At 55.1% G+C, this 25185-nt stretch overlaps 1 protein-coding gene across 2 annotated transcripts; it reads left to right on the forward strand.

Annotated features, from left to right (window-relative positions):
* The first annotated feature begins 5444 nt into the window (after positions 1-5444).
* On the forward strand, positions 5445-21185 carry PPT2 (palmitoyl-protein thioesterase 2). 2 transcript variants are annotated; one of them, XM_075323270.1, is made up of 9 exons: positions 5445-5986; positions 13791-13964; positions 14801-14957; positions 15619-15714; positions 17354-17461; positions 17580-17663; positions 17806-17890; positions 17977-18031; positions 19856-21185. In XM_075323270.1, exons 1-9 carry the CDS (start codon positions 5972-5974, stop codon positions 19997-19999), a joined length of 918 nt encoding a protein of 305 aa, XP_075179385.1. In that variant the 5' UTR covers positions 5445-5971; the 3' UTR covers positions 20000-21185. The 2 variants fall into 2 exon arrangements, with proteins under 2 accessions (XP_075179385.1, XP_075179386.1); XM_075323271.1 differs by lacking the exon at positions 13791-13964.
* Positions 21186-25185: the final 4000 nt, after the last annotated feature.

The following is a 25185-nucleotide window of genomic DNA, read 5'->3' on the forward strand; positions in this document are numbered from 1 at the left end:
CAATGCCGAGCCGTACATCACCAAATACAATGCCGAACTCTACATCACCAAGCACAATGCCGAGCCATACATCACCAAGCACAATGCTGAGCCGTACATTACCAAGCACAATGATAAGCCGTACATCACCAAACACAATGCCGAGCCGTACATCACCAAATACAATGCCGAACTCTACATCACCAAGCACATTGCCGAGCCATACATCACCAAGCACAATGCTGAGCCGTACATTACAAAGCACAATGATAAGCCGTACATCACCAAACACAATGCCGAGCCGTACATCACCAAATACAATGCCGAACTCTACATCACCAAGCACAATGCTGAGCCATACATCACCAAGAACAATGCTAAGCCGTACATCACCAAGCACAATGCTGAGCCGTACATCACCAAGCACAATGATAAGCCGTACATCACCAAGTACAATGCCGAGCCGTACATCACCAAGCACAATGCCGAGCCGTACATCACCAAGCACAATGCTGAGCTATACATCACCAAGCACAATGCCGAGCCGTATATTACCAAATACAATGCCGAACTCTACATCACCAAGCACAATGCTGAGCCATACATCACCAAGAACAATGCTAAGCCGTACATCACCAAGCACAATGCCGAGCCATACATCACCAAGCACAATGCCAAGCCGTACATCACCAAACCCAATGCCGAACCATACATCTCCAAGTACAATGCCGAGCCGTACATCACCAAGCACAATGCCGAGCCATACATCACCAAGCACAATGCCGAGCCGTACATCACCAAGCACAATGCCGAGCCATACATCACCAAGCACAATGCCGAGCCATACATCACCAAGCACAATGCCGAGCCGTACATCACCAAGCACAATGCCGAGCCGTACATCACCAAGCACAATGCCGAGCCATACATCACCAAGCACAATGCTGAGCTATACATCACCAAGCGCAATGCCGAGCCATACATCACCAAGCACAATGCCGAACCATACATCTCCAAGTACAATGCTGAGCCATACATCACCAAGCACAATGCCGAGCCGTACATCACCAAGCACAATGCTGAGCCATACATCACCAAGCACAATGATAAGCCATACATCACCAAGCACAATGCCGAGCCGTACATCACCAAATACAATGCCGAACTCTACATCACCAAGCACAATGCCGAGCCATACATCACCAAGCACAATGCTGAGCCGTACATTACCAAGCACAATGATAAGCCGTACATCACCAAACACAATGCCGAGCCGTACATTACCAAATACAATGCCAAACTCTACATCACCAAGCACAATGCTGAGCCATACATCACCAAGAACAATGCTAAGCCGTACATCACCAAGCACAATGCTGAGCCGTACATCACCAAGCACAATGCCGAGCCATACATCACCAAGCACAATGCCGAGCCGTACATCACCAAGCACAATGCCGAGCCGTACATCACCAAGCACAATGCTGAGCTATACATCACCAAGCACAATGCCGAGCTGTATATTACCAAATACAATGCTGAACTCTACATCACCAAGCACAATGCTGAACCATACATCACCAAGAACAATGCTAAGCCGTACATCACCTAGCACAATGCCGAGCCATACATCACCAAGCACAATGCCGAACCATACATCTCCAAGTACAATGCCGAGCCATACATCACCAAGCACAATGCCGAACCGTACATCTCCAAGTACAATGCCGAGCCGTACATCACCAAGCACAATGCTAAGCCGTACATCACCAAGCACAATGCTGAGCCATACATCACCAAGCACAATGCTGAGCCGTACATCACCAACCACAATGCCGAGCCGTACATCACCAAGCACAATGCCGAGCCATACATCACCAAGCACAATGCCAAGCCGTACATCACCAAGCACAATGCTGAGCCGTACATCACCAAGCACAATGCCGAGCCGTACATCACCAAACACAATGCCGAGCCGTACATCACCAAGCCTAATGCCGAGCCATACATCACCAAGCACAATGCCGAGTGTCGGATATGTGAGATCTTGCTTTCCGTGCACTGAGCTGACATAACATTTTTATTCATACCATTTTGTGGTATAATCAAGTTTTGATAGCTTTTTCATTTTTATTTTTTTTATTTCGGGAGGTGGGGGAGGGGAGGTAGACTGTTGTAGTGACCAAAAAACTGCAATTTAGATTTTTTTTTACTGTTTGGCATGATTCATTTTATATAGCACCCTGATGCTGGTGGACATGTAAGTCAGGGTGCCTTAGGACCTCCCAGCTGTCCTGGGTTCTGCCCTAGATTTTTGGAGTCCAGCCTTCCTGGGAGGTCGGGTATGTTTGGACTTCAACTGTACCTGTGTCCTCATGACACAAATACAGAAATAGTATACCATGCTGGAGAGGTCAGGTCTCTGCTGCACCCGTCAGTCTCTACAAAGGTGCAAAAAATGGGGTCACCAGTGCCCTTCACCAGTACCAACCTTCAGATCATTTAAATGGGCAGCAGAGTAGCAGGGATGTGAAGAAACACAATGGAAAAAACAGGGCAAAATATTCTGTACGTGGATGGCTATGAGGTATTATATTGTGTGGTGTGCTGAGGGAGCACATAATATGTGTGGTGGGGGATGGGAAAGCATCATACTGTGTGGGGGCATCATAATGTGTGCGGGGCACAGTGAGGACATCATACCATGTGTAGGGGCATTATAATGTGTGCGGAGTGCATCATATTGTGTATGAGAAGCTGTGGGGGCATCATACTGTGTGGGGTGGACTATAGGGGTATCATACTATGTGGGGTGGACTATAAGGGTATCATACTGTGTGGGGTGGACTATAGGGCATCATACTGTGTGGGGTGGACTATAGGGGTATCATACTGTGTGGGGTGGACTATAGGGGTATCATACTGTGTGGGGTGGACTATAGGGGTATCATACTGTGTGGGGTGGACTATAGGGGTATCATACTGTGTGGGGTGGACTATAGGGGTATCATACTGTGTGGGGTGGACTATAGGGGTATCATACTGTGTGGGGTGGACTATAGGGGTATCATACTGTGTGGGGTGGACTATAGGGGTATCATACTGTGTGGGGTGGACTATAGGGCATCATACTGTGTGGGGTGGACTATAGGGGTATCATACTGTGTGGGGTGGACTGTATGGGTATCACACTGTGTGAGGTGGATTGTAGGGGTATCATACTGTGTGGGGTGGACTATAGGGATATCATACTATGTGGGGTGGACTATAGGGGTATCATACTGTGTGGGGTGGACTATAGGGGTATCATACTGTGTGGGGTGGACTATAGGGGTATCATACTGTGTGGGGTGGACTATAGGGGCATCATACTGTGTGGGGTGGACTATAGGGGTATCATACTGTGTGGGGTGGACTGTAGGGGTATCATACTGTGTGAGGTGGATTGTAGGGGTATCATACTGTGTGGGGTGGACTATAGGGGTATCATACTGTGTGGGGTGGACTATAGGGGTATCATACTGTGTGGGGTGGACTATAGGGACATCATATTGTGTGGGGTGGACTATAGGGCATCATACTGTGTGGGGTGGACTATAGGAGTATCATACTGTGTGGGATGGACTATAGGGGTATCATACTGTGTGGGGTGGACTATAGGGGTATCATACTGTGTGGGGTGGACTATAGGGGCATCACACTGTGTGGGGTGGACTATAGGGGTATCATACTGTGTGGGGTGGACTGTAGGGGTATCATACTGTGTGGGGTGGACTATAGGGGCATCACACTGTGTGGGGTGGACTATAGGGGTATCATACTGTGTGGGGTGGACTATAGGGGCATCATACTGTGTGGGGTGGACTATAGGGGTATCATACTGTGTGGGGTGGACTGTAGGGGTATCATACTGTGTGAGGTGGATTGTAGGGGTATCATACTGTGTGGGGTGGACTATAGGGGTATCATACTGTGTGGGGTGGACTATAGGGGTATCATACTGTGTGGGGTGGACTTAGGGACATCATATTGTGTGGGGTGGACTATAGGGCATCATACTGTGTGGGGTGGACTATAGGAGTATCATACTGTGTGGGATGGACTATAGGGGTATCATACTGTGTGGGGTGGACTATAGGGGTATCATACTGTGTGGGGTGGACTATAGGGGCATCACACTGTGTGGGGTGGACTATAGGGGTATCATACTGTGTGGGGTGGACTGTAGGGGTATCATACTGTGTGGGGTGGACTATAGGGGTATCATACTGTGTGGGGTGGACTATAGGGGTATCATACTGTGTGGGGTGGACTATAGGGGTATCATACTGTGTGAGGTGGACTATAGGGGTATCATACTGTGTGGGGTGGACTATAGGGGTATCATACTGTGTGGGGTGGACTATAGGGGTATCATACTGTGTATGGTGGACTATAGGGGCATCACACTGTGTGGGGTGGACTATAGGGGTATCATACTGTGTGGGTTGGACTATAGGGGTATCATACTGTGTGGGTTGGACTGTAGGGGTATCATACTGTGTGGGGTGGACTATAGGGGTATCATACTGTGTGGGGTGGACTATAGGGGTATCATACTGTGTGGGGTGGACTATAGGGGTATCATACTGTGTGGGGTGGACTATAGGGGTATCATACTGTATGGGGTGGACTATAGGGGCATCATACTATTTGTAGGGGTATAGGGGTATGATACTGTACTGTATATAGGGAGCTGTGGGGGCATCATACAGTGTAAAGAGAGCATCATACTCTGTATGGCAGATTGTAGGGGCATCATACATTGTGTGGGGTATCATACTACATATAGGGAGCTGTGGGGGCATAATACTATATGTGGGGGGCTGTGGGGGCATCATACTATGTGGGGGCATAATACCATATGTGGGGGCATAATACCATATGTGGGGGGGCATCATACTATATGTGGGGGGGGCTATGGGGGCATTATACTATATGTGGGGGGCTGTGGGGGCATCATACTATGTGGGGGCATAATACTATATGTGGTGGGCTGTGGGGGCATAATACTATATGTGGAGGGCTATGGGGGCATTATACTATATATAGGGAGCTGTGGGGGCATCATACTATATGTGGGGGCTATAGGGGCATTATACTATTTCTAGGGAGCATCAAACTGTATGTGGGGGTCTTGTGAGTTATGATAAGAAGTTATGATTTGTGCACAGCTATCTGCTATTAATAATAATAAAAATAATATTCATTTCTCTAGCGCCAACAGATGCCGCAGCGCTTTACACAACCATCTCCTCCGCACACAGGACCCCACTGTGTATTATCTGTGTATTCCCGCCCACAGTCTGTATCTCTGCTCTCAGGCCCTGCACTACAGGGAGGGGTTGCTATGGGTTGGTTGCTAAGGAAGCCCTCTTGGACGAAAGACAGCGTTTTCCGGAAGTGACGCAAAGATATAGGGGCGTGGCTTGCCAGGAGCATCTGCTGACTGCAGTCAGTGTAAAGTAAACAAGGGAGAGAGAGAGTCACTGACCGGAGACTGCACAGAGAGAGCAGGAGAGGGTCAGAGACTGCACAGAGAGAGACAGTCACTGACCGGAGACTGCACAGGGAGAGAGACAAACATTGACCAGTGGAGAGACTGCACAGAGAGGGACAGTCAGCAGCAGAGACCGCAGGGAGTGAGCGAGGTGTATCCTGCATGGTGCCCCCCCCCATAGATAAGAGACCGTCACATAACGGGAAACAACATACAATGGGGAGACAGTGATGAGCGCTGCTGGAGAGCCCTCATAGTGTGAGACTGCGGAGACCCCGATACTGTGCCTGACAGCGGCTCCTATACCGAGACCACAAGATAAGAGACTGCTCCGATACAGGGACCCTCCATCCCGGGACCCCAGGAGAGCGGGCGGCTTCACCCAGGAGTCCGGACCCACAATGACCCGTCCGGAGAGAAGAATCTAGAGCGCGAGCGCAGCCCTGGAGGAGAATGAGACGCCAGAGGGTAAGGAGCTCGCGTCCTCTAGTTATCGCCTCCATTATTCTTCCACGGATGGTTTGCGCGGAGTCGGCGGGGATCGGGCTGTAGTGTGGGATTGTGCGGGGATAGGGCTGTAATGTGTGGGGATCGGGCTGTAGTGTGGGATTGTCCGGGGGATCGGGCTGTAGTGTGGGATTGTGCGGGTATCGGGCTGTAGTGTGGGATTGGCCGGGGATCGGGCTGTAGTGTGGGATTGTGCGGGGGATCGGGCTGTAGTGTGGGATTGTGCGGGTATCGGGCTGTAGTGTGGGATTGTGCGGGTATCGGGCTGTAGTGTGGGATTGGCCGGGGATCGGGCTGTAGTGTGGGATTGTGCGGGGGTCGGGCTGTAGTGTGGGATTGTGCGGGTATCGGGCTGTAGTGTGGGATTGGCCGGGGATCGGGCTGTAGTGTGGGATTGTGCGGGGATCGGGCTGTAGTGTGCGATTGGCCGGGGATCGGGCTGTAGTGTGGGATTGGCCGGGGATCGGGCTGTAGTGTGGGATTGTGCGGGGATCGGGCTGTAGTGTGGGATTGGCCGGGGATCGGGCTGTAGTGGGGGATTGTCCGGGGGGTCGGGCTGTAGTGTGGGATTGTGCGGGGGATCGGGCTGTAGTGTGGGATTGGCCGGGGATCGGGCTGTAGTGGGGGATTGTCCGGGGGGTCGGGCTGTAGTGTGGGATTGTGCGGGTATCGGGCTGTAGTGTGCGGGGATCGGGCTGTAGTGTGGGATTGTGCGGGGATAGGGCTGTAATGTGTGGGGATCGGGCTGTAGTGTGGGATTGTCCGGGGGATCGGGCTGTAGTGTGGGATTGTGCGGGTATCGGGCTGTAGTGTGGGATTGTGCGGGGGATCGGGCTGTAGTGTGGGATTGGCCGGGGATCGGGCTGTAGTGTGGGATTGTGCGGGGGATCGGGCTGTAGTGTGCGATTGGCCGGGGATCGGGCTGTAGTGTGGGATTGGCCGGGGATCGGGCTGTAGTGTGGGATTGTGCGGGGATCGGGCTGTTGTGTGGGATTGGCCGGGGATCGGGCTGTAGTGGGGGATTGTCCGGGGGGTCGGGCTGTAGTGTGGGATTGTGCGGGGGATCGGGCTGTAGTGTGGGATTGGCCGGGGATCGGGCTGTAGTGTGGGATTGTGCGGGGGTCGGGCTGTAGTGTGGGATTGTGCGGGGGTCGGGCTGTAGTGTGGGATTGTGCGGGGGATCGGGCTGTAGTGTGGGATTGGCCGGGGATCGGGCTGTAGTGTGGGATTGTGCGGGGATCGGGCTGTAGTGGGGGATTGTCCGGGGGGGTCGGGCTGTAGTGTGGGATTGTGCGGGGATCGGGCTGTAGTGTGGGATTGTGCGGGGGATCGGGCTGTAGTGTGGGATTGTGCGGGGGTCGGGCTGTAGTGTGGGATTGTGCGGGGGATCGGGCTGTAGTGTGGGATTGTGCGGGGATCGGGCTGTAGTGTGGGATTGTGCGGGGGATCGGGCTGTAGTGTGGGATTGTGCGGGGATCGGGCTGTAGTGTGGGATTGTGCGGGGATCGGGCTGTAGTGTGGGATTGTGCGGGGATCGGGCTGTAGTGTGGGATTGTGCGGGGATCGGGCTGTAGTGTGGGATTGTGCGGGGGATCGGGCTGTAGTGTGGGATTGTGCGGGGGATCGGGCTGTAGTGTGGGATTGTGCGGGGATCGGGCTGTAGTGTGGGATTGTGCGGGGATCGGGCTGTAGTGTGGGATTGTGCGGGGATCGGGCTGTAGTGTGGGATTGTGCGGGGATCGGGCTGTAGTGTGGGATTGTGCGGGGATCGGGCTGTAGTGTGGGATTGTGCGGGGATCGGGCTGTAGCGTGGGATTGTGCGGGGATCGGGCTGTAGTGTGGGATTGTGCGGGGATCGGGCTGTAGTGTGGGATTGTGCGGGGATCGGGCTGTAGCGTGGGATTGTGCGGGGATCGGGCTGTAGCGTGGGATTGTGCGGGGATCGGGCTGTAGCGTGGGATTGTCCGGGGGATCGGGCTGTAGCGGGGGATTGTGCGGGGATCGGGCTGTAGCGGGGGATTGTGCGGGGATCGGGCTGTAGCGGGGGATTGTCCGGGGGATCGGGCTGTAGCGGGGGATTGTGCGGGGATCGGGCTGTAGCGTGGGATTGTGCGGGGATCGGGCTGTAGCGTGGGATTGTGCGGGGATCGGGCTGTAGCGTGGGATTGTGCGGGGATCGGGCTGTAGCGTGGGATTGTGCGGGAATCGGGCTGTAGCGTGGGATTGTGCGGGAATCGGGCTGTAGCGTGGGATTGTGCGGGAATCGGGCTGTAGCGTGGGATTGTGCGGGAATCGGGCTGTAGCGTGGGATTGTGCGGGAATCGGGCTGTAGCGTGGGATTGTGCGGGAATCGGGCTGTAGCGTGGGATTGTGCGGGAATCGGGCTGTAGCGTGGGATTGTGCGGGAATCGGGCTGTAGCGTGGGATTGTGCGGGAATCGGGCTGTAGCGTGGGATTGTGCGGGAATCGGGCTGTAGCGTGGGATTGTGCGGGAATCGGGCTGTAGCGTGGGATTGTGCGGGAATCGGGCTGTAGCGTGGGATTGTGCGGGAATCGGGCTGTAGCGTGGGATTGTGCGGGAATCGGGCTGTAGCGTGGGATTGTGCGGGAATCGGGCTGTAGCGTGGGATTGTGCGGGAATCGGGCTGTAGCGTGGGATTGTGCGGGAATCGGGCTGTAGCGTGGGATTGTGCGGGAATCGGGCTGTAGCGTGGGATTGTGCGGGAATCGGGCTGTAGCGTGGGATTGTGCGGGAATCGGGCTGTAGCGTGGGATTGTGCGGGAATCGGGCTGTAGCGTGGGATTGTGCGGGAATCGGGCTGTAGCGTGGGATTGTGCGGGGATCGGGCTGTAGCGGGGGATTGTCCGGGGGGGTCGGGCTGTAGTGTGGGATTGTGCGGGGATCGGGCTGTAGTGTGGGATTGTGCGGGGGATCGGGCTGTAGTGTGGGATTGTGCGGGGGTCGGGCTGTAGTGTGGGATTGTGCGGGGGTCGGGCTGTAGTGTGGGATTGTGCGGGGGTCGGGCTGTAGTGTGGGATTGTGCGGGGGATCGGGCTGTAGTGTGGGATTGGCCGGGGATCGGGCTGTAGTGTGGGATTGTGCGGGGGTCGGGCTGTAGTGGGGGATTGTCCGGGGGAATCGGGCTGTAGCGTGGGATTGTCCGGGGGATCGGGCCGTAGCGTGGGATTGTGCGGGGATCGGGCCGTAGCGTGGGATTGGCCGGGGATCGGGCCGTAGCGTGGGATTGGCCGGGGATCGGGCCGTAGCGTGGGATTGGCCGGGGATCGGGCCGTAGCGTGGGATTGGCCGGGGATCGGGCTGTAGTGTGGGATTGTGCGGGAATCGGGCCGTAGCGTGGGATTGTCCGGGGGATCGGGCCGTAGCGTGGGATTGTGCGGGGGATCGGGCCGTAGTGTGGGATTGGCCGGGGATCGGGCCGTAGTGTGGGATTGGCCGGGGATCGGGCTGTAGCGTGGGATTGGCCGGGGATCGGGCTGTAGTGTGGGATTGTGCGGGAATCGGGCTGTAGTGTGGGATTGTGCGGGAATCGGGCCGTAGCGTGGGATTGTCCGGGGGATCGGGCCGTAGCGTGGGATTGTGCGGGGATCGGGCCGTAGTGTGGGATTGTGCGGGGATCGGGCCGTAGTGTGGGATTGTCCGGGGATCGGGCCGTAGTGTGGGATTGTGCGGGAATCGGGCCGTAGCGTGGGATTGTCCGGGGGATCGGGCCGTAGCGTGGGATTGTGCGGGGATCGGGCCGTAGTGTGGGATTGTGCGGGGATCGGGCCGTAGTGTGGGATTGTCCGGGGATCGGGCCGTAGTGTGGGATTGTCCGGGGATCGGGCCGTAGTGTGGGATTGTCCGGGGATCGGGCCGTAGTGTGGGATTGTGCGGGGATCGGGCCGTAGTGTGGGATTGTGCGGGGATCGGGCCGTAGTGTGGGATTGTGCGGGGATCGGGCTGTAGTGTGGGATTGTGCGGGGATCGGGCTGTAGTGTGGGATTGTGCGGGGGATCGGGCTGTAGTGTGGGATTGGCCGGGGATCGGGCTGTAGTGTGGGATTGTGCGGGGGATCGGGCTGTAGTGTGCGATTGGCCGGGGATCGGACTGTAGTGTGGGATTGGCCGGGGATCGGGCTGTAGTGGGGGATTGTGCGGGGATCGGGCTGTAGCGTGGGATTGTGCGGGGATCGGGCTGTAGCGTGGGATTGTGCGGGGATCGGGCTGTAGCGTGGGATTGTCCGGGGGATCGGGCTGTAGCGGGGGATTGTGCGGGGATCGGGCTGTAGCGGGGGATTGTGCGGGGATCGGGCTGTAGTGTGGGATTGTCCGGGGATCGGGCTGTAGTGTGGGATTGTGCGGGGATCGGGCTGTAGTGTGGGATTGTGCGGGGACCGGGCCGTGGCGTGGGATTGTGCGGGGACCGGGCCGTGGCGTGGGATTGTGCGGGGACCGGGCCGTGGCGTGGGATTGTGCGGGGACCGGGCCGTGGCGGGGGATTGGCCGGGGATCGATGGGGAGATCAGATTTGTTTCTGAAAGGATTCGGCATAGAGAAGAACAGAAAGCGCGGGGTTAACTCTTTATGGTCCTGTCTGTTAGTCCCAGAGTTCATGTAGCTGCATGCACAATTCCTAACAATATTCAGCGCTGCAGGGGTTAATTGTGCACATCATATGGCGCCCACATATACTGTTCAGAAAAAGGCATCAGATCAGTGCTGGAGGCTCCGCACCCGGGAGGGGAGGAAATAACGGAATCATTACAGGGTAGAAAAAAGTGTGTGGTGTGTGGTCGGGGGTGTTGGGGTGTGTGGTGTGTGGTCGGGGGTGTGTGGTCGGGGGTGTGCAGGGTGTGTGGTGTGTGGTCGGGGGTGTGCAGGGTGTGTGGTGTGTGGTCGGGGGTGTGCAGGGTGTGTGGTGTGTGGTCGGGGGTGTTGGGGTGTGTGGTGTGTGGTCGGGGGTGTTGGGGTGTGTGGTGTGTGGTCGGGGGTGTTGGGGTGTGTGGTGTGTGGTCGGGGGTGTTGGGGTGTGTGGTGTGTGGTCGGGGGTGTTGGGGTGTGTGGTGTGTGGTCGGGGGTGTTGGGGTGTGTGGTGTGTGGTCGGGGGTGTTGGGGTGTGTGGTGTGTGGTCGGGGGTGTTGGGGTGTGTGGTGTGTGGTCGGGGGTGTTGGGGTGTGTGGTGTGTGGACGGGGGTGTTGGGGTGTGTGGTGTGTGGACGGGGGTGTGTGGTGTGTGGACGGGGGTGTTGGGGTGTGTGGTGTGTGGACGGGGGTGTTGGGGTGTGTGGTGTGTGGACGGGGGTGTTGGGGTGCGGGGTGTGTGGTCGGGGGTGTGGGGTGCGGGGTGTGGGGGGTGACGGTGAGCAGCCGGGACTGTGCTTCTGCAGATATAGGGGTGCACAGTCCGTCCCCTCTTTTTTGTTTTCCTTGATACCTGCCTCCTCTCTTGTGTCCCTGGTGCCTTCAGATTATTATGAGATCATAAATCCTCCCGCCTGTTCTGTGCAGGTTTTTTTTTTTTGGGTGTCGGAGTCCACATGGAAGGTAAGTTTGCCTGGTGTCGTGGCGTCTGTGGGCCCGGAGCTGCGGGGGCTCTGCCTGGGGTCGTGGCGTCTGTGGGCCCGGAGCTGCGGGGGCTCTGCCTGGGGTCGTGGCGTCTGTGGGCCCGGAGCTGCGGGGGCTCTGCCTGGGGTTGTGGCGTCTGTGGGCCCGGAGCTGCGGGGGTTCTGCCTGGTGTCGTGGCGTCTGTGGGCCCGGAGCTGCGGGGGTTCTGCCTGGTGTCGTGGCGTCTGTGGGCCCGGAGCTGCGGGGGCTCTGCCTGGGGTCGTGGCGTCTGTGGGCCCGGAGCTGCGGGGGCTCTGCCTGGGGTCGTGGCGTCTGTGGGCCCGGAGCTGCGGGGGCTCTGCCTGGGGTCGTGGCGTCTGTGGGCCCGGAGCTGCGGGGGCTCTGCCTGGGGTTGTGGCGTCTGTGGGCCCGGAGCTGCGGGGGCTCTGCCTGGGGTTGTGGCGTCTGTGGGCCCGGAGCTGCGGGGGCTCTGCCTGGGGTCGTGGCGTCTGTGGGCCCGGAGCTGCGGGGGCTCTGCCTGGGGTTGTGGCGTCTGTGGACCCGGAGCTGCGGGGGCTCTGCCTGGGGTTGTGGCGTCTGTGGGCCCGGAGCTGCGGGGGCTCTGCCTGGGGTTGTGGCGTCTGTGGACCCGGAGCTGCGGGGGCTCTGCCTGGGGTCGTGGCGTCTGTGGGCCCGGAGCTGCGGGGGCTCTGCCTGGGGTTGTGGCGTCTGTGGGCCCGGAGCTGCGGGGGCTCTGCCTGGGGTTGTGGCGTCTGTGGGCCCGGAGCTGCGGGGGCTCTGCCTGGGGTTGTGGCGTCTGTGGGCCCGGAGCTGCGGGGGCTCTGCCTGGGGTCGTGGCGGCGGTGCTGTGACACATGAATGTGTATATCTTTGTATGTATGGCTCGTGGTGTATATATGTATTTTTTTTTTTATATATCTGGGGACTAAAGGGTTACTTCTCCTGCTGTTAGGACCCCAGTAATTCCTATTGGGTAAATACAGTGGAGACTATTACAATGGCTCAGAGTAGAGAAAGGGTCTACAGTATGGTAATGGGTTAGTGCGGGAACATATGGAGGCAGATAAATGGTTAATGCTATTAATGCAGCCCCTATATTGGATGTGCGTTCTGTAGATGGGGCCAGTTGTCTCTCCAGCAGATGAGGGGTTAACAGGAATGGGGCCTGAGGTCACTTGACAAGCAGATAAAATTAGATGTAGCCTGAGGCTTCCAGGAAAGCAGTGATCAGTGGTGTGCAGATGTGAGCGCCCCCCGGTGTGCAGATGTGAGCGCCCCCTGGTGTGCAGATGTGAGCGCCCCCTGGTGTGCAGATGTGAGCGCCCCCCGGTGTGCAGATGTGAGCGCCCCCTGGTGTGCAGATGTGAGCGCCCCCCGGTGTGCAGATGTGAGCGCCCCCCGGTGTGCAGATGTGAGCGCCCCCCGGTGTGCAGATGTGAGCGCCCCCCGGTGTGCAGATGTGAGCGCCCCCTGGTGTGCAGATGTGAGCGCCCCCCGGTGTGCAGATGTGAGCGCCCCCTGGTGTGCAGATGTGAGCGCCCCCCGGTGTGCAGATGTGAGCGCCCCCCGGTGTGCAGATGTGAGCGCCCCCCGGTGTGCAGATGTGAGCGCCCCCCGGTGTGCAGATGTGAGCGCCCCCTGGTGTGCAGATGTGAGCGCCCCCTGGTGTGCAGATGTGAGCGCCCCCTGGTGTGCAGATGTGAGCGCCCCCTGGTGTGCAGATGTGAGCGCCCCCTGGTGTGCAGATGTGAGCGCCCCCTGGTGTGCAGATGTGAGCGCCCCCTGGTGTGCAGATGTGAGCGCCCCCTGGTGTGCAGATGTGAGCGCCCCCCGGTGTGCAGATGTGAGCGCCCCCCGGTGTGCAGATGTGAGCGCCCCCCGGTGTGCAGATGTGAGCGCCCCCCGGTGTGCAGATGTGAGCGCCCCCCGGTGTGCAGATGTGAGCGCCCCCCGGTGTGCAGATGTGAGCGCCCCCCGGTGTGCAGATGTGAGCGCCCCCCGGTGTGCAGATGAGGGCGCTGCGCTTACAGGCAGAGTGACAGGAGGGGCCGGGCTGTCATTCCTCACATCACTGGCAGATGCCTGGGCCCGGAGTCAGCAGCCATGTGCGCCGGTGACTAATGCTCCTGCCTGTATATATGAGCGCCGCCGGGTCACACTCCGGGCTGTCACATCACCGCACCATGTCTCCTGTCTATAGGTAACTTTACACATGGCTGAAATGTGCCGCCTGGCAGCACCGACGCTCCTCTTCTTCGTGCCCCTCTTCCTGTGGTTAGCGGGCCCCACACAGGGGTACAAGCCGGTTATCCTGGTCCACGGCCTTTTTGACAGTCCTGCCAACTTCAAATACCTGGTGGAGTACATCAACAAGGTGAGGAGCGCGGGCAGTGCCCGAGAGACACCGGAGAGTGTGTGTGTACATCAACAAGGTGAGGGGCGCGGGCAGTGCCCGAGAGACACCGGAGAGTGTGTGTGTACATCAACAAGGTGAGGGGTGCGGGCAGTGCCCGAGAGATGCCGGAGAGTGTGTGTACATCAACAAGGTGAGGGGCGCGGGCAGTGCCCGAGAGACACCGGAGAGTGTGTGTGTACATGGCGCATATGAGAAGCGCGACCACACTGTCTCTCCGTGGCGAGCGTACGAGGAGCGTATGGGGCGCTGTCTGTCCGCGGGGAGCGTATGGGGCGCTGTCTGTCCGCGGGGAGCGTATGGGGCGCTGTCTGTCCGCGGGGAGCGTATGGGGCGCTGTCTGTCCGCGGGGAGCGTATGGGGCGCTGTCTGTCCGCGGGGAGCGTATGGGGCGCTGTCTGTCCGCGGGGAGCGTATGGGGCGCTGTCTGTCCGCGGGGAGCGTATGGGGCGCTGTCTGTCCGCGGGGAGCGTATGGGGCGATGTCTGTCCGCGGGGAGCGTATGTGGCGCTGTGTCTTCCTGGCGAGCGTATGGGGCGCTGTCTGTCCGCGGGGAGCGTATGGGGCGCTGTCTGTCCGCGGGGAGCGTATGGGGCGCTGTCTGTCCGCGGGGAGCGTATGGGGCGATGTCTGTCCGCGGGGAGCGTATGTGGCGCTGTGTCTTCCTGGCGAGCGTATGGGGCGCTGTCTGTCCGCGGGGAGCGTATGTGGCGGTCCTGGCACTGTCTGATGTGCTGCGGGGCTGATGGGCACTCGGTGGCGTCTTCCCTCTTGACTTCTCCTCTGTCCTCTCGCAGTCGCACCCGGGCACCAATATTTCGGTGCTGGACCTGTTTGACCACCGGGCGAGTCTGCAGCCTCTCTGGAAACAAGTGATGGGATTCCGAGAAGCCATCTACCCCATAATGCAGAACGCTGGCAAGGAAGGGGTGCACCTGCTGTGCTATTCACAAGGTGAGGACTAGTCCCCCCGAGCGTGCTGCCGCGGCGGGCACACTGCCAGCGATGGCGGCTCCTATGTGTATTTCTGAGCTTTATAGGAGGACAGAGATGACTGGAGATTGGCCGGGAGCCTCCTGCATTAAGCAGCCCCCGGCGGCTCTTCTACACGGGGGCATTTTTGGGAAATATTTTGGCGTGTGTTTACATCACGAGGAGCTGAGACATCCCGATCTGCAGGGTAACTTCATTCCAGAGTTTCCAGTCATCTGACAGCAGAAGCGGAGCCGCCCCGACACACGGACACCGTCACCCAGTATACGTGTGACTGCAGGCAGGAGAGGGGTGACGTCTACAGGGGCCCCGGCAGCTGCTGCGTACTGGGCCGGAGCGCTGTGCATAGCGGGCGCGGGGTGCCTCGTCCTCAGCAGGACCCCCCTTTTTTTTGATTGGCAGGGCCCTCTCCCCCCATTTAGAGGGGCCCCTTACTGGATCTCGCCTTAGGCTTGTTACTGACGTCCACCACCAGATAACGACCCAGGGACCCGACCGTTTCCAATCTCAATCCATCACATTCCACTTCCTGAGATAAGCGGGGCCTAGAGGCCTGTGTCAGCCGCTGATCGCTGCCCCCACATGATGCTGTAACCTCTGCTTCCTTCTCGCCCTCGCTCAGGAGGACTGATCTGCCGGGGGCTCTTGGAGACCATGCCAGACCACAACGTGGACACGTTCATCTCGCTGTCTTCTCCTCAGATGGGGCAGTATGGAGGTGAGGACTGTTCCTTCACATCTATCATCTCTCCTCCCTTTCTTTGATCCCGTGGCGCCGAGATGTCCTGACACCTTGGTCCGGCTCGGATGTGACTGTTCATGGCACCTCCCGGGTCAGCGTAAAGGCCTTGTGTTGTGGTATTCACTTGGTGCAATACCAGATACAGCCTGTACACAAGGGGGGCGCTGTTACAACCAATTCATACAGTTCTATCAGTGATTTTTAAGGTCAGTCTTTATAATGGTGGCGAGTTAAGACGTGGGCACGAAGCAGGACGGTCCTGCAGAGATCTATTACACGTCTCTAATGGAGCAGTGCCCCGTGCCGGGAAATAAAGTACTCCGCGTGTTCCCAGATGGGAGGGAGATTGTTCCGCTGCTCAGTAGTGATCTACAGATCATATGCATTATTAATATAATCTGCTATATATAATAACTGAGCCTTCCCGGGCTCAAGTTATCATTTCTTAACCCCTTCACCACCCTTTTGTAAATTATATGACAACATAGATGTATGGTGTGGGCCCAAGAACTGAGCCTGCTCCATGCATGGTGGGTGGCAGCTGTGTTATACAGCCAGCGCCTGCTCAAACTGCAGAGAGAGTTATTTTTCTTGGAAAAAGGGTGGGAAAAAAAAAAAAAAAGTCTGGAAAGGATTGAGGGACTGGGACTGTTTTGAGTCTGACTTTTGGGCGTATTTCCCCTTTGTAATATTGATGCATGATGGAATCCATTTCATAAGGCTAGGTTCACACTTCCGTTGTTTTGCATCAGTCACAATCCGTCTCCTTGAGGAATTACGGTATCCTGCAAAATATTTTGCAGGAATCCAGTTTTTCCCCATAGACTTCTATTAGTGACGGATTGTGACTGATGATGCTGCGTTGCATCCGCTGCGTCGCGGTCAGTCGTTTTTTAACTGACCGCCGGGCGGGAGCAACGCAGCATGTAACGTTTTTTGAGCAGCGCGATCTGTAGGATTTTGCTGCGCATGCGCTCTCTGGCTCCCTGCCCCCGTAACCAGGATAAACATCGGGTAACCAAGCAATGCGCTTTGGTTAGTTACCCGATATTTACAGTGGTTACAGGTGCAGGGAGCCCGCGCTAAGCGGTGTATGCTGGTAACCAAGATAAATATCGGGTAGCCAAGCAAAAAGTGCTTTGCTTTTAGTTACCCGATATTTACCCTGGATACAGTGTGCAAGGAGGCCGACACTTCACCACTCAGCTCCTCCCCCTCCCGCACTCCGCATGTGTACACACACACACACACACACACACACACTTGTCCCCAGCCCTGCAGTCTCCGCAGCGCTGAAGTCCTCAGCTCCATGGCCCTGCTCGGCTCCGCCCCCTCGCACTCCGCCCCCTCCCTCACTCTGCATGTACACATGCATGTAGACACACACACACACTCGCACTCACTCATCTGTCCCCAGCAATGCAGACCGCGGCACTGACGTCCTCAGCTCCGCCCCCCGAACTCCGCCCCCAGCATACAACGGAGTCCGACAATGAAATTCTTAAATTCTTTTCTTTGTCATCCGTGGTACAACGCATCAAGCAACGCACGTGACTGATGCAAAACAACGGAAATGTGAACTTAGCCTAATTCGGTGTAATTTCCTGCGTTCCAGACACGGACTATCTGCGCTATCTGTTCCCCACGTATGTGAAGGCCAATCTGTACAGATTCTGCTACACGCAGTTCGGGCAGAGCATCTCCATCTGTAATTTCTGGAACGGTGAGTAATGGCGGGGGGCTCCTCCCGACACCCCCGGATACATGCGTTCCTGACGTCCACCAGGTGGCGCTGTGTGACCGGTGGTGGATCTATCTAATGGCGGACTTTCTGTTCTCAGATCCACATCACCACGACATGTACATCAACAGCAGCAGCTTCCTAGCGCCTATAAACGCCGAGCACCCCGAGCCCAACACCACAGGTAATGGCGGTCTCTATGCCCCCCCCCCTCCATCCGCATAAGGTAATGGGGTCCCCAAATTTTATGTACTAATCCCCAATCTTTACTTTGTGAGTCTCATGTCTTTTTGTCTAAGAATTAATTTCCGTTCTCCCTCCCACAGAATGGAGGAAGAACTTCCTGCGCCTCCGGAAGTTAGTGCTCATCGGGGGTCCCAGTGATGGCGTCATCACCCCCTGGGAGTCCAGGTACAGAAGCGGGGGTCCGCAGTGTGTGTGAATCTTTACCCGCACGTCAGCGAGGTCTCATGATGTCACTTTTATTTTTAATTTAGCCACTTTGGATTCTACGATGAGAATGAGACGGTGCAAGAGATGAGACAGCAGCAGGTCAGTTACTCCTGGAAAGCTCTCAAGGTCCGGGGTTTGCTCCCCCTTTCAAAGAACAAAACATACTTACCAATACCTCGTCACTAGTGATGAGCGAGCACTACCATGCTCAGGTGCTCAGTACTGGTAACTAGTGATGAGCGGGCACTACCATGCTCAGGTGCTCAGTACTGGTAACTAGTGATGAGCGGGCACTACCATGCTCGGGGGCTCAGTACTGGTAACTAGTGATGAGCGGGCACTACCATGCTCAGGTGCTCTGTACTGGTAACTAGTGATGAGCGGGCACTACCATGCTCGGGGGCTCAGTACTGGTAACTAGTGATGAGCGGGCACTACCATGCTCGGGTGCTCAGTACTGGTAACTACTGATGAGCGGGCACTACCATGCTCGGGTGCTCAGTAATGGTAACTACTGATGAGCGGGCACTACCATGCTCAGGTGCTCAGTACTCGTAACTAGTGATGAGCGGGCACTACCATGCTCGGGTGCTCAGTACTCGTAACTAGTGATGAGCGGGCACTACCATGCTCGGGTGCTCAGTACTGGTAACTAGTGATGAGCGGGCACTACCATGCTCGTGTGCTCAGTACTGGTAACTAGTGATGAGTGGGCACTACCATGCTTGTGTGCTCAGTACTGGTAACTAGTGATGAGCGGGCACTACCATGCTCGTGTGCTCAGTACTGGTAACTAGTGATGAGCGGGCACTACCATGCTTGTGTGCTCAGTACTCGTAACTAGTGATGAGCGGGCACTACCATGCTCGGGTGCTCAGTACTGGTAACTAGTGATGAGCGAGCACTACCATGCTCGGGTGCTCAGTACTGGTAACTAGTGATGAGCGAGCACTACCATGCTCGTGTGCTCTGAGCGGGCACTACCATGCTCGTGTGCTCAGTACTGGTAACTAGTGATGAGCGGGCACTACCATGCTTGTGTGCTCAGTACTGGTAACTAGTGATGAGCGGGCACTACCATGCTCGTGTGCTCAGTACTGGTAACTAGTGATGAGCGGGCACTACCATGCTTGTGTGCTCAGTACTGGTAACTAGTGATGAGCGGGCACTACCATGCTCGTGTGCTCAGTACTGGTAACTAGTGATGAGCGGGCACTACCATGCTTGTGTGCTCAGTACTCGTAACTAGTGATGAGCGGGCACTACCATGCTCGGGTGCTCAGTACTGGTAACTAGTGATGAGCGAGCACTACCATGCTCGGGTGCTCAGTACTGGTAACTAGTGATGAGCGAGCACTACCATGCTCGTGTGCTCTGAGCGGGCACTACCATGCTCGTGTGCTCAGTACTGGTAACTAGTGATGAGCGGGCACTACCATGCTTGTGTGCTCAGTACTGGTAACTAGTGATGAGCGGGCACTACCATGCTCGTGTGCTCAGTACTGGTAACTAGTGATGAGCGGGCACTACCATGCTTGTGTGCTCAGTACTGGTAACTAGTGATGAGCGGGCACTACCATGCTCAGGTGCTCAGTACTGGTAACTAGTGATGAGCGGGCACTACCATGCTCGGGTCTCCAAACCAGCAGTTCGGATGCTCGGAGGGTCTCGACTCGAGTACCCAGTATAATGGAAATCAATGAGGAACTTGACAGCTTTTCGGGGGGCGGCTTCTTAGTCTTGTAAATGCCACAGATAAGGCTCCGGTCACACAGATACGTGTAGTGCACCACGCCAGATTACAGTTGATGTCCTGTGGACACGGAGGCCTCTGCCGCACTGTGATGACCTCTGCCCCTGTGTGCGCCGCACCTTTAGGTCCTCCCTTGTATAATGCGCTCTGTGGTTTCTTGTCTCCCTCAGGTCTACGAGGACGACAGCTTCGGCCTCCGCACGTTGGATAAAAAAGGCGCAGTCGCGGTGTACAATGTCGCCGACGTCGTTCACACAATGTGGCACTCCAACGAGACGGTGTACAATGAATGCATCGAGAAGTGGCTGACCTAGCGCCTGCGCTCCACCGTGTGAACCTGCTCATTCCTCCTCCCTACAGTGGAGGGACCCGGACCCATGACCCCTCCCAGTTCATCTTTAGCCTTCTCCTGCCATGAACTATAGGCCTCCTGCCATCTTTACCTCCCGGCATTGGTCTCCATTGTGGAATGAACACGTAGGGTACTTTTATATCCCTCCCCCCCTGACTTTTTTTGAAAGGTAGAACGTTTTCGGTTTGTATCCTTTTTCTAATTGAAAATTAACTTTGGGGAAACCGTTTGCACAATTTTGGGGGGGAGGGGTACAAACAGGGATTCTCTACCTCTGCTCCTCAGATCCACTGCTGTCACATTATGGGCTATCAGGGTGCTTTTTATATAGTACCTTTTTATGGGACAAACCTCGTGGCTTTTTGCTAAGCGTCTGCCGGCCCCGTGGACTTTTGGGAGGTGACGCCTTGCTCTCTACATACTGTGCGGGCGGCTTCCCAGCCATCGGACTGATAAATCATGTGATCTTTTCTTGTTAATGCTCTAAGGCATCGAAAATGGCACTGCCGTTTTGTGTACGCAGCATCCATGCAAAGGAAAGGGAGTAACGCATAACTTTAGGATCATAGTTTGTAGTCTGCAACCGTAGAAACGCACAAATCTGCATGGAAGTTGTTCACACAAAACGGTGGCGGATACTTCTGCAAAATCGCTTTTCTTTAATCATGAATGTGACGGAACAATAATAAGGAAACGGGGAAACTTGGCGGATCCGCCGCAGATGGCAGTGACCGTGACGGGCGGCTGTGCCCGCAGTATTGCCTCCTCCGCAGGGGTAACTGGGACATGAAATATCCCTGCGTTTGCTGCAAAAAAATGCCGCCATCAATGCAATGTCGACTCTGCCCCATGGAAGTCGGGGCAGCAATTATTATTATTATTATTTTTTTTTTTTTTTTTTTACCTTTCTTAGAAGATTGTCGGGTTCTGGACTCGGGACACTCAGGACGTTGGTTATTTATGTATTTATAATACAAGGCACAAGAGCAGACACTCCAGGACACGAGGGACGGCGTCAGCCCAGATACGTCAGGAAGTTTACTGCCCCCTGAGACTTGCAGTTGTCGTGTTTTGGTTTTTTTTGTTTTTTTTTTTTTGGTTGGTTTTTGTGCCATTTGTGTGTTCAATAAAACATTTCTGCATTTGAAGTGACTACAAAGTGATCTATAAACCATTTCTGACCGCAGCGCGACCAATCATCACCACCGATCCGTCACCACCGATCCGTCACCACCGATCCGTCACCACCGATCCGTCACCACCGATCCGTCACCACCGATCCGTCACCACCGATCCGTCACCGGCAAGGTCATAATGGGAAGAGGAGACCACAATGAAATGACCAGTGCCGGGGGCAAAAATTAAGAAAAAACAAACAAAAAAAAAGCACCACTTTTGTTTACAGGCTGTGACTGCTATTGCATCCTATTGAGGTGGCATTGTAATACCAGACACCGCCTGTGCAGAAGAGTGGCGCTGTTTGCAGGGCTGTGGAGTCGGAGTCGGAGTCGTGGAGTCGGAGTCGGAGCTCATTTTGGTGGAGTCGGAGTCGGTATAAAATGCACCGACTCCGACTCCTAAAATATATAATAAATTGGGGACAGGAGTGCAATGCAGAATGTGCTGAATATTTTACTAAATAATATTTAGTATAATGCTTATATTTAAGTGAAAAATTTATTGTAGTACAATGTGAACATCAGACATTTAATTGTTTTTATGATACAATAATCAAGATATTTGGATAGAACATAAAATATTTATTGGAATACAACTTTAGAACACAAAAAACTAATAAATTGTAAATATGTAATATATATATATATATATATATATATATATATATATATATATATATATATATATATATATATATATATACACACACACAGTGTATATACACACACAAGATATATATGTAATCTACTGTATATTACATAGTGTATTACATATTTACAATTTATTACAGTTTTTTGTGTTCTAAAGTTGTATTCCAATAAATATATTTTATGTTCTATCCAAATATCTTGATTATCGTATCATAAAAATTATTAAATGTCTGATGTTCACATACACATATTCATGTACTACAATAAATTTTTCACCTAACTAAGCAATATATGTAGGAGTCGGAGCCGGAGTCGGAGCCGGAGTCTGAGTCGGAGCCGGAGTCGGAGTCGGTGCAAGAGAATTTGAGGAGTCGGAGTCGGAGTCGAAGGTTTGGCTTACCGACTCCACAGCCCTGGCTGTTTGTCCACTTTCTTTGTTTATTTTTTTTGCCTCTTCCATTGACTTTTAGCAATGAAGCTGGTAAATACTGATGGATTTCAAAGTCTCTTCCGTTTTCTTGGGACTGATGAGAATTGGATCTGCTCTGATACGGACCGGAGACACTGATATATTTTTAAACCTCATTTGTGTATGGCTCAGTTAAAGTCTATGGGTCTGTGTGGGGGGGAGGGATATGGCACACGATGGGTAAATATGGGGTGGGGGGGAGACTGCACATGATGGCTGAATGTTGGGTGGGGGGAGACATAGGGTGGTGGAGAAACAACACATAATGGGGGGTGGGGGGAGATGGCACACGATGGGTGAATGTGGGGGGAGATGGCACACGATGGGTGAATGTGGGGGGAGATGGCACACGATGGGTGAATGTGGGGGGAGATGGCACACGATGGGTGAATGTGGGGGGAGATGGCACACGATGGGTGAATGTGGGGGGAGATGGCACACGATGGGTGAATGTGGGGGGAGATGGCACACGATGGGTGAATGTGGGGGGAGATGGCACACGATGGGTGAATGTGGGGGGGTGGAGATGGCACACGATGGGTGAATGTGGGGGGGTGGAGATGGCACACGATGGGTGAATGTGGGGGGGTGGAGATGGCACACGATGGGTGAATGTGGGGGGTGGGAGATGGCACACGATGGGTGAATGTGGGGGGTGGGAGATGGCACACGGGTGAATGTGGGGGGTGGGAGATGGCACACGATGGGGGAATGTGAGGTGGGGGGGAGATGGCACACGATGGGGGAATGTGAGGTGGGGGGGAGACGGCACACGATGGGGGAATGTGAGGTGGGGGGGAGACGGCACACGATGGGGGAATGTGAGGTGGGGGGAGACGGCACACGATGGGGGAATGTGAGGTGGGGGGGAGACGGCACACGATGGGGGAATGTGAGGTGGGGGGGAGACGGCACACGATGGGGGAATGTGAGGTGGGGGGGAGACGGCACACGATGGGGGAATGTGAGGTGGGGGGAGACGGCACACGATGGGGGAATGTGAGGTGGGGGGAGACGGCACACGATGGGGGAATGTGAGGTGGGGGGGAGACGGCACACGATGGGGGAATGTGAGGTGGGGGGAGACGGCACACGATGGGGGAATGTGAGGTGGGGGGAGACGGCACACGATGGGGGAATGTGAGGTGGGGGGGAGACGGCACACGATGGGGGAATGTGAGGTGGGGGGGAGACGGCACACGATGGTTGAATGTGGGGGGAGATGGCACACGATGGGTAAATGTGGGGGGGAGGGGAGACGGCACACGATGGGGGAATGTGGGGGGGAGGGGAGACGGCACAAGATGGGGGAATGTGGGGGGAGGGGAGACGGCACACGATGGGGGAATGTGAGGTGGGGGGAGACGGCACACGATGGGTGAATGTGGGGGGGGGAGACGGCACACGAGTGAATGTGGGGGGGGGAGATGGCACACGATGGGTGGATGTGAGGGGGGAGATGGCACACGATGGGTGGATGTGAGGGGGGAGATGGCACACGATGGGTGGATGTGGGGGGGGGAGATGGCACACGATGGGTGGATGTGGGGGGGGAGATGGCACACGATGGGTGGATGTGGGGGGGGGGGGACGGCACACGATGAGTAAATGTGGGGGGGGAGACGGCAATCGGGTGAATGGGGGGGGGGGGGGAGACGGCACACAATGGGTGAATGGGGGAAAAGGGGAGAAGGCACACGATGGGTGAATGGGGGGGGAGACGGCACACGATGGGTGAATGGGGGGGGGAGACGGCACACGATGGGTGAATGCAGCCTTTGCTGTAGCAGCCGGCTCTAATTCTGAAAAGGTCACATGTGAAGTTCACTCCTGTTAAAGGGATTGTTTTAAGAAGAGAAAGAGAGAGAAATAAAAAAATCCTGAACAGCGCCACCCCAGTCTAGTGGTGATGGCTGGTATTGCAGCCCTGGTCTATTTTAAAGGGAAGATGTTGTCCAAAAAAAATTCAATAACTGAAAAAATATTATTACTGGTTTAATGTTTTGTTTTAAATATTTGTTTTTAATTGAGCAAAATATTAAAAAATAGTTTGATATTTTCCTCTCTTAAACACTAGGGGGAGCCGCTATAGCTACATACCATAGACGCGTGGTGCTGTTTCTGTAGGAAAGCCGCCATATTTTAATAATTTTATGTACAAGCACTTTTCCATTCTCCCCCTTTACACTTGTGTGAACAGATATTTATAGATTTATATAAATATAAAGTGATCTAATCATTACTATTACTGCGTCCACATTTATCCAAGGTATTAAAATATTGCACCATTTTTTATGCTGCGAACAACATTTAGAAAAACAAAAATTCTATATACGTTTCTGAACATTCCGTGCACAAAACTCAACATTAGCAATGGCTTTTTTTTTTTTTAACTCTTTCCTCTTCAGATTTTACAACTGACGATGGGGGACAAAGTCTTTTATCCCAACGATACGAGGTTCTAATTAATGTAAAGTTAAATTTCAGTTCTTCCTTAAGGCTGCTTTCACACCTCCGGTTTTAGCAGTGCGGCACAATCTGGCTCAAAAACCTATGCAGCGAAAAAAACGGATCCATTGCATAAGTTTTTCCATGCGGCCCGTCTGTTTTTTGACGGATGCGGCTTGATACTGAGCATGCGCAGTTCAAAAAAATCACATCCAGCGTCCATCGGCTTGCATTGTAAATCGCGCCGGATGCAGCGCGAAGCGTTTTTTTCGCCGCAGACAAAAACGTTCAATTGAACGTTTCATCCGGCCGCCGCATCGGCTAAATATGCCACATGCGGCAAAAAACGGACGCAACGCAAGGCCATGCGGCACAATCCGGCGCTAATAAAAGTCTATGTGG

The sequence above is a fragment of the Anomaloglossus baeobatrachus genome, chromosome 9 (assembly GCF_048569485.1).
Source record: "Anomaloglossus baeobatrachus isolate aAnoBae1 chromosome 9, aAnoBae1.hap1, whole genome shotgun sequence".
NCBI classification, from domain to species: domain Eukaryota; kingdom Metazoa; phylum Chordata; class Amphibia; order Anura; family Aromobatidae; genus Anomaloglossus; species Anomaloglossus baeobatrachus.

What these genes read in the sequence shown, in the direction of transcription:
- PPT2 (XM_075323270.1), top strand. An exon ending in TCAGATGGGGCAGTATGGAG is followed by an intron (nt 15,715 to 17,353) that starts GTGAGGACTGTT and finishes CCTGCGTTCCAG; the next exon opens with ACACGGACTATCTGCGCTAT. An exon ending in AAGAGATGAGACAGCAGCAG is followed by an intron (nt 18,032 to 19,855) that starts GTCAGTTACTCC and finishes TGTCTCCCTCAG; the next exon opens with GTCTACGAGGACGACAGCTT.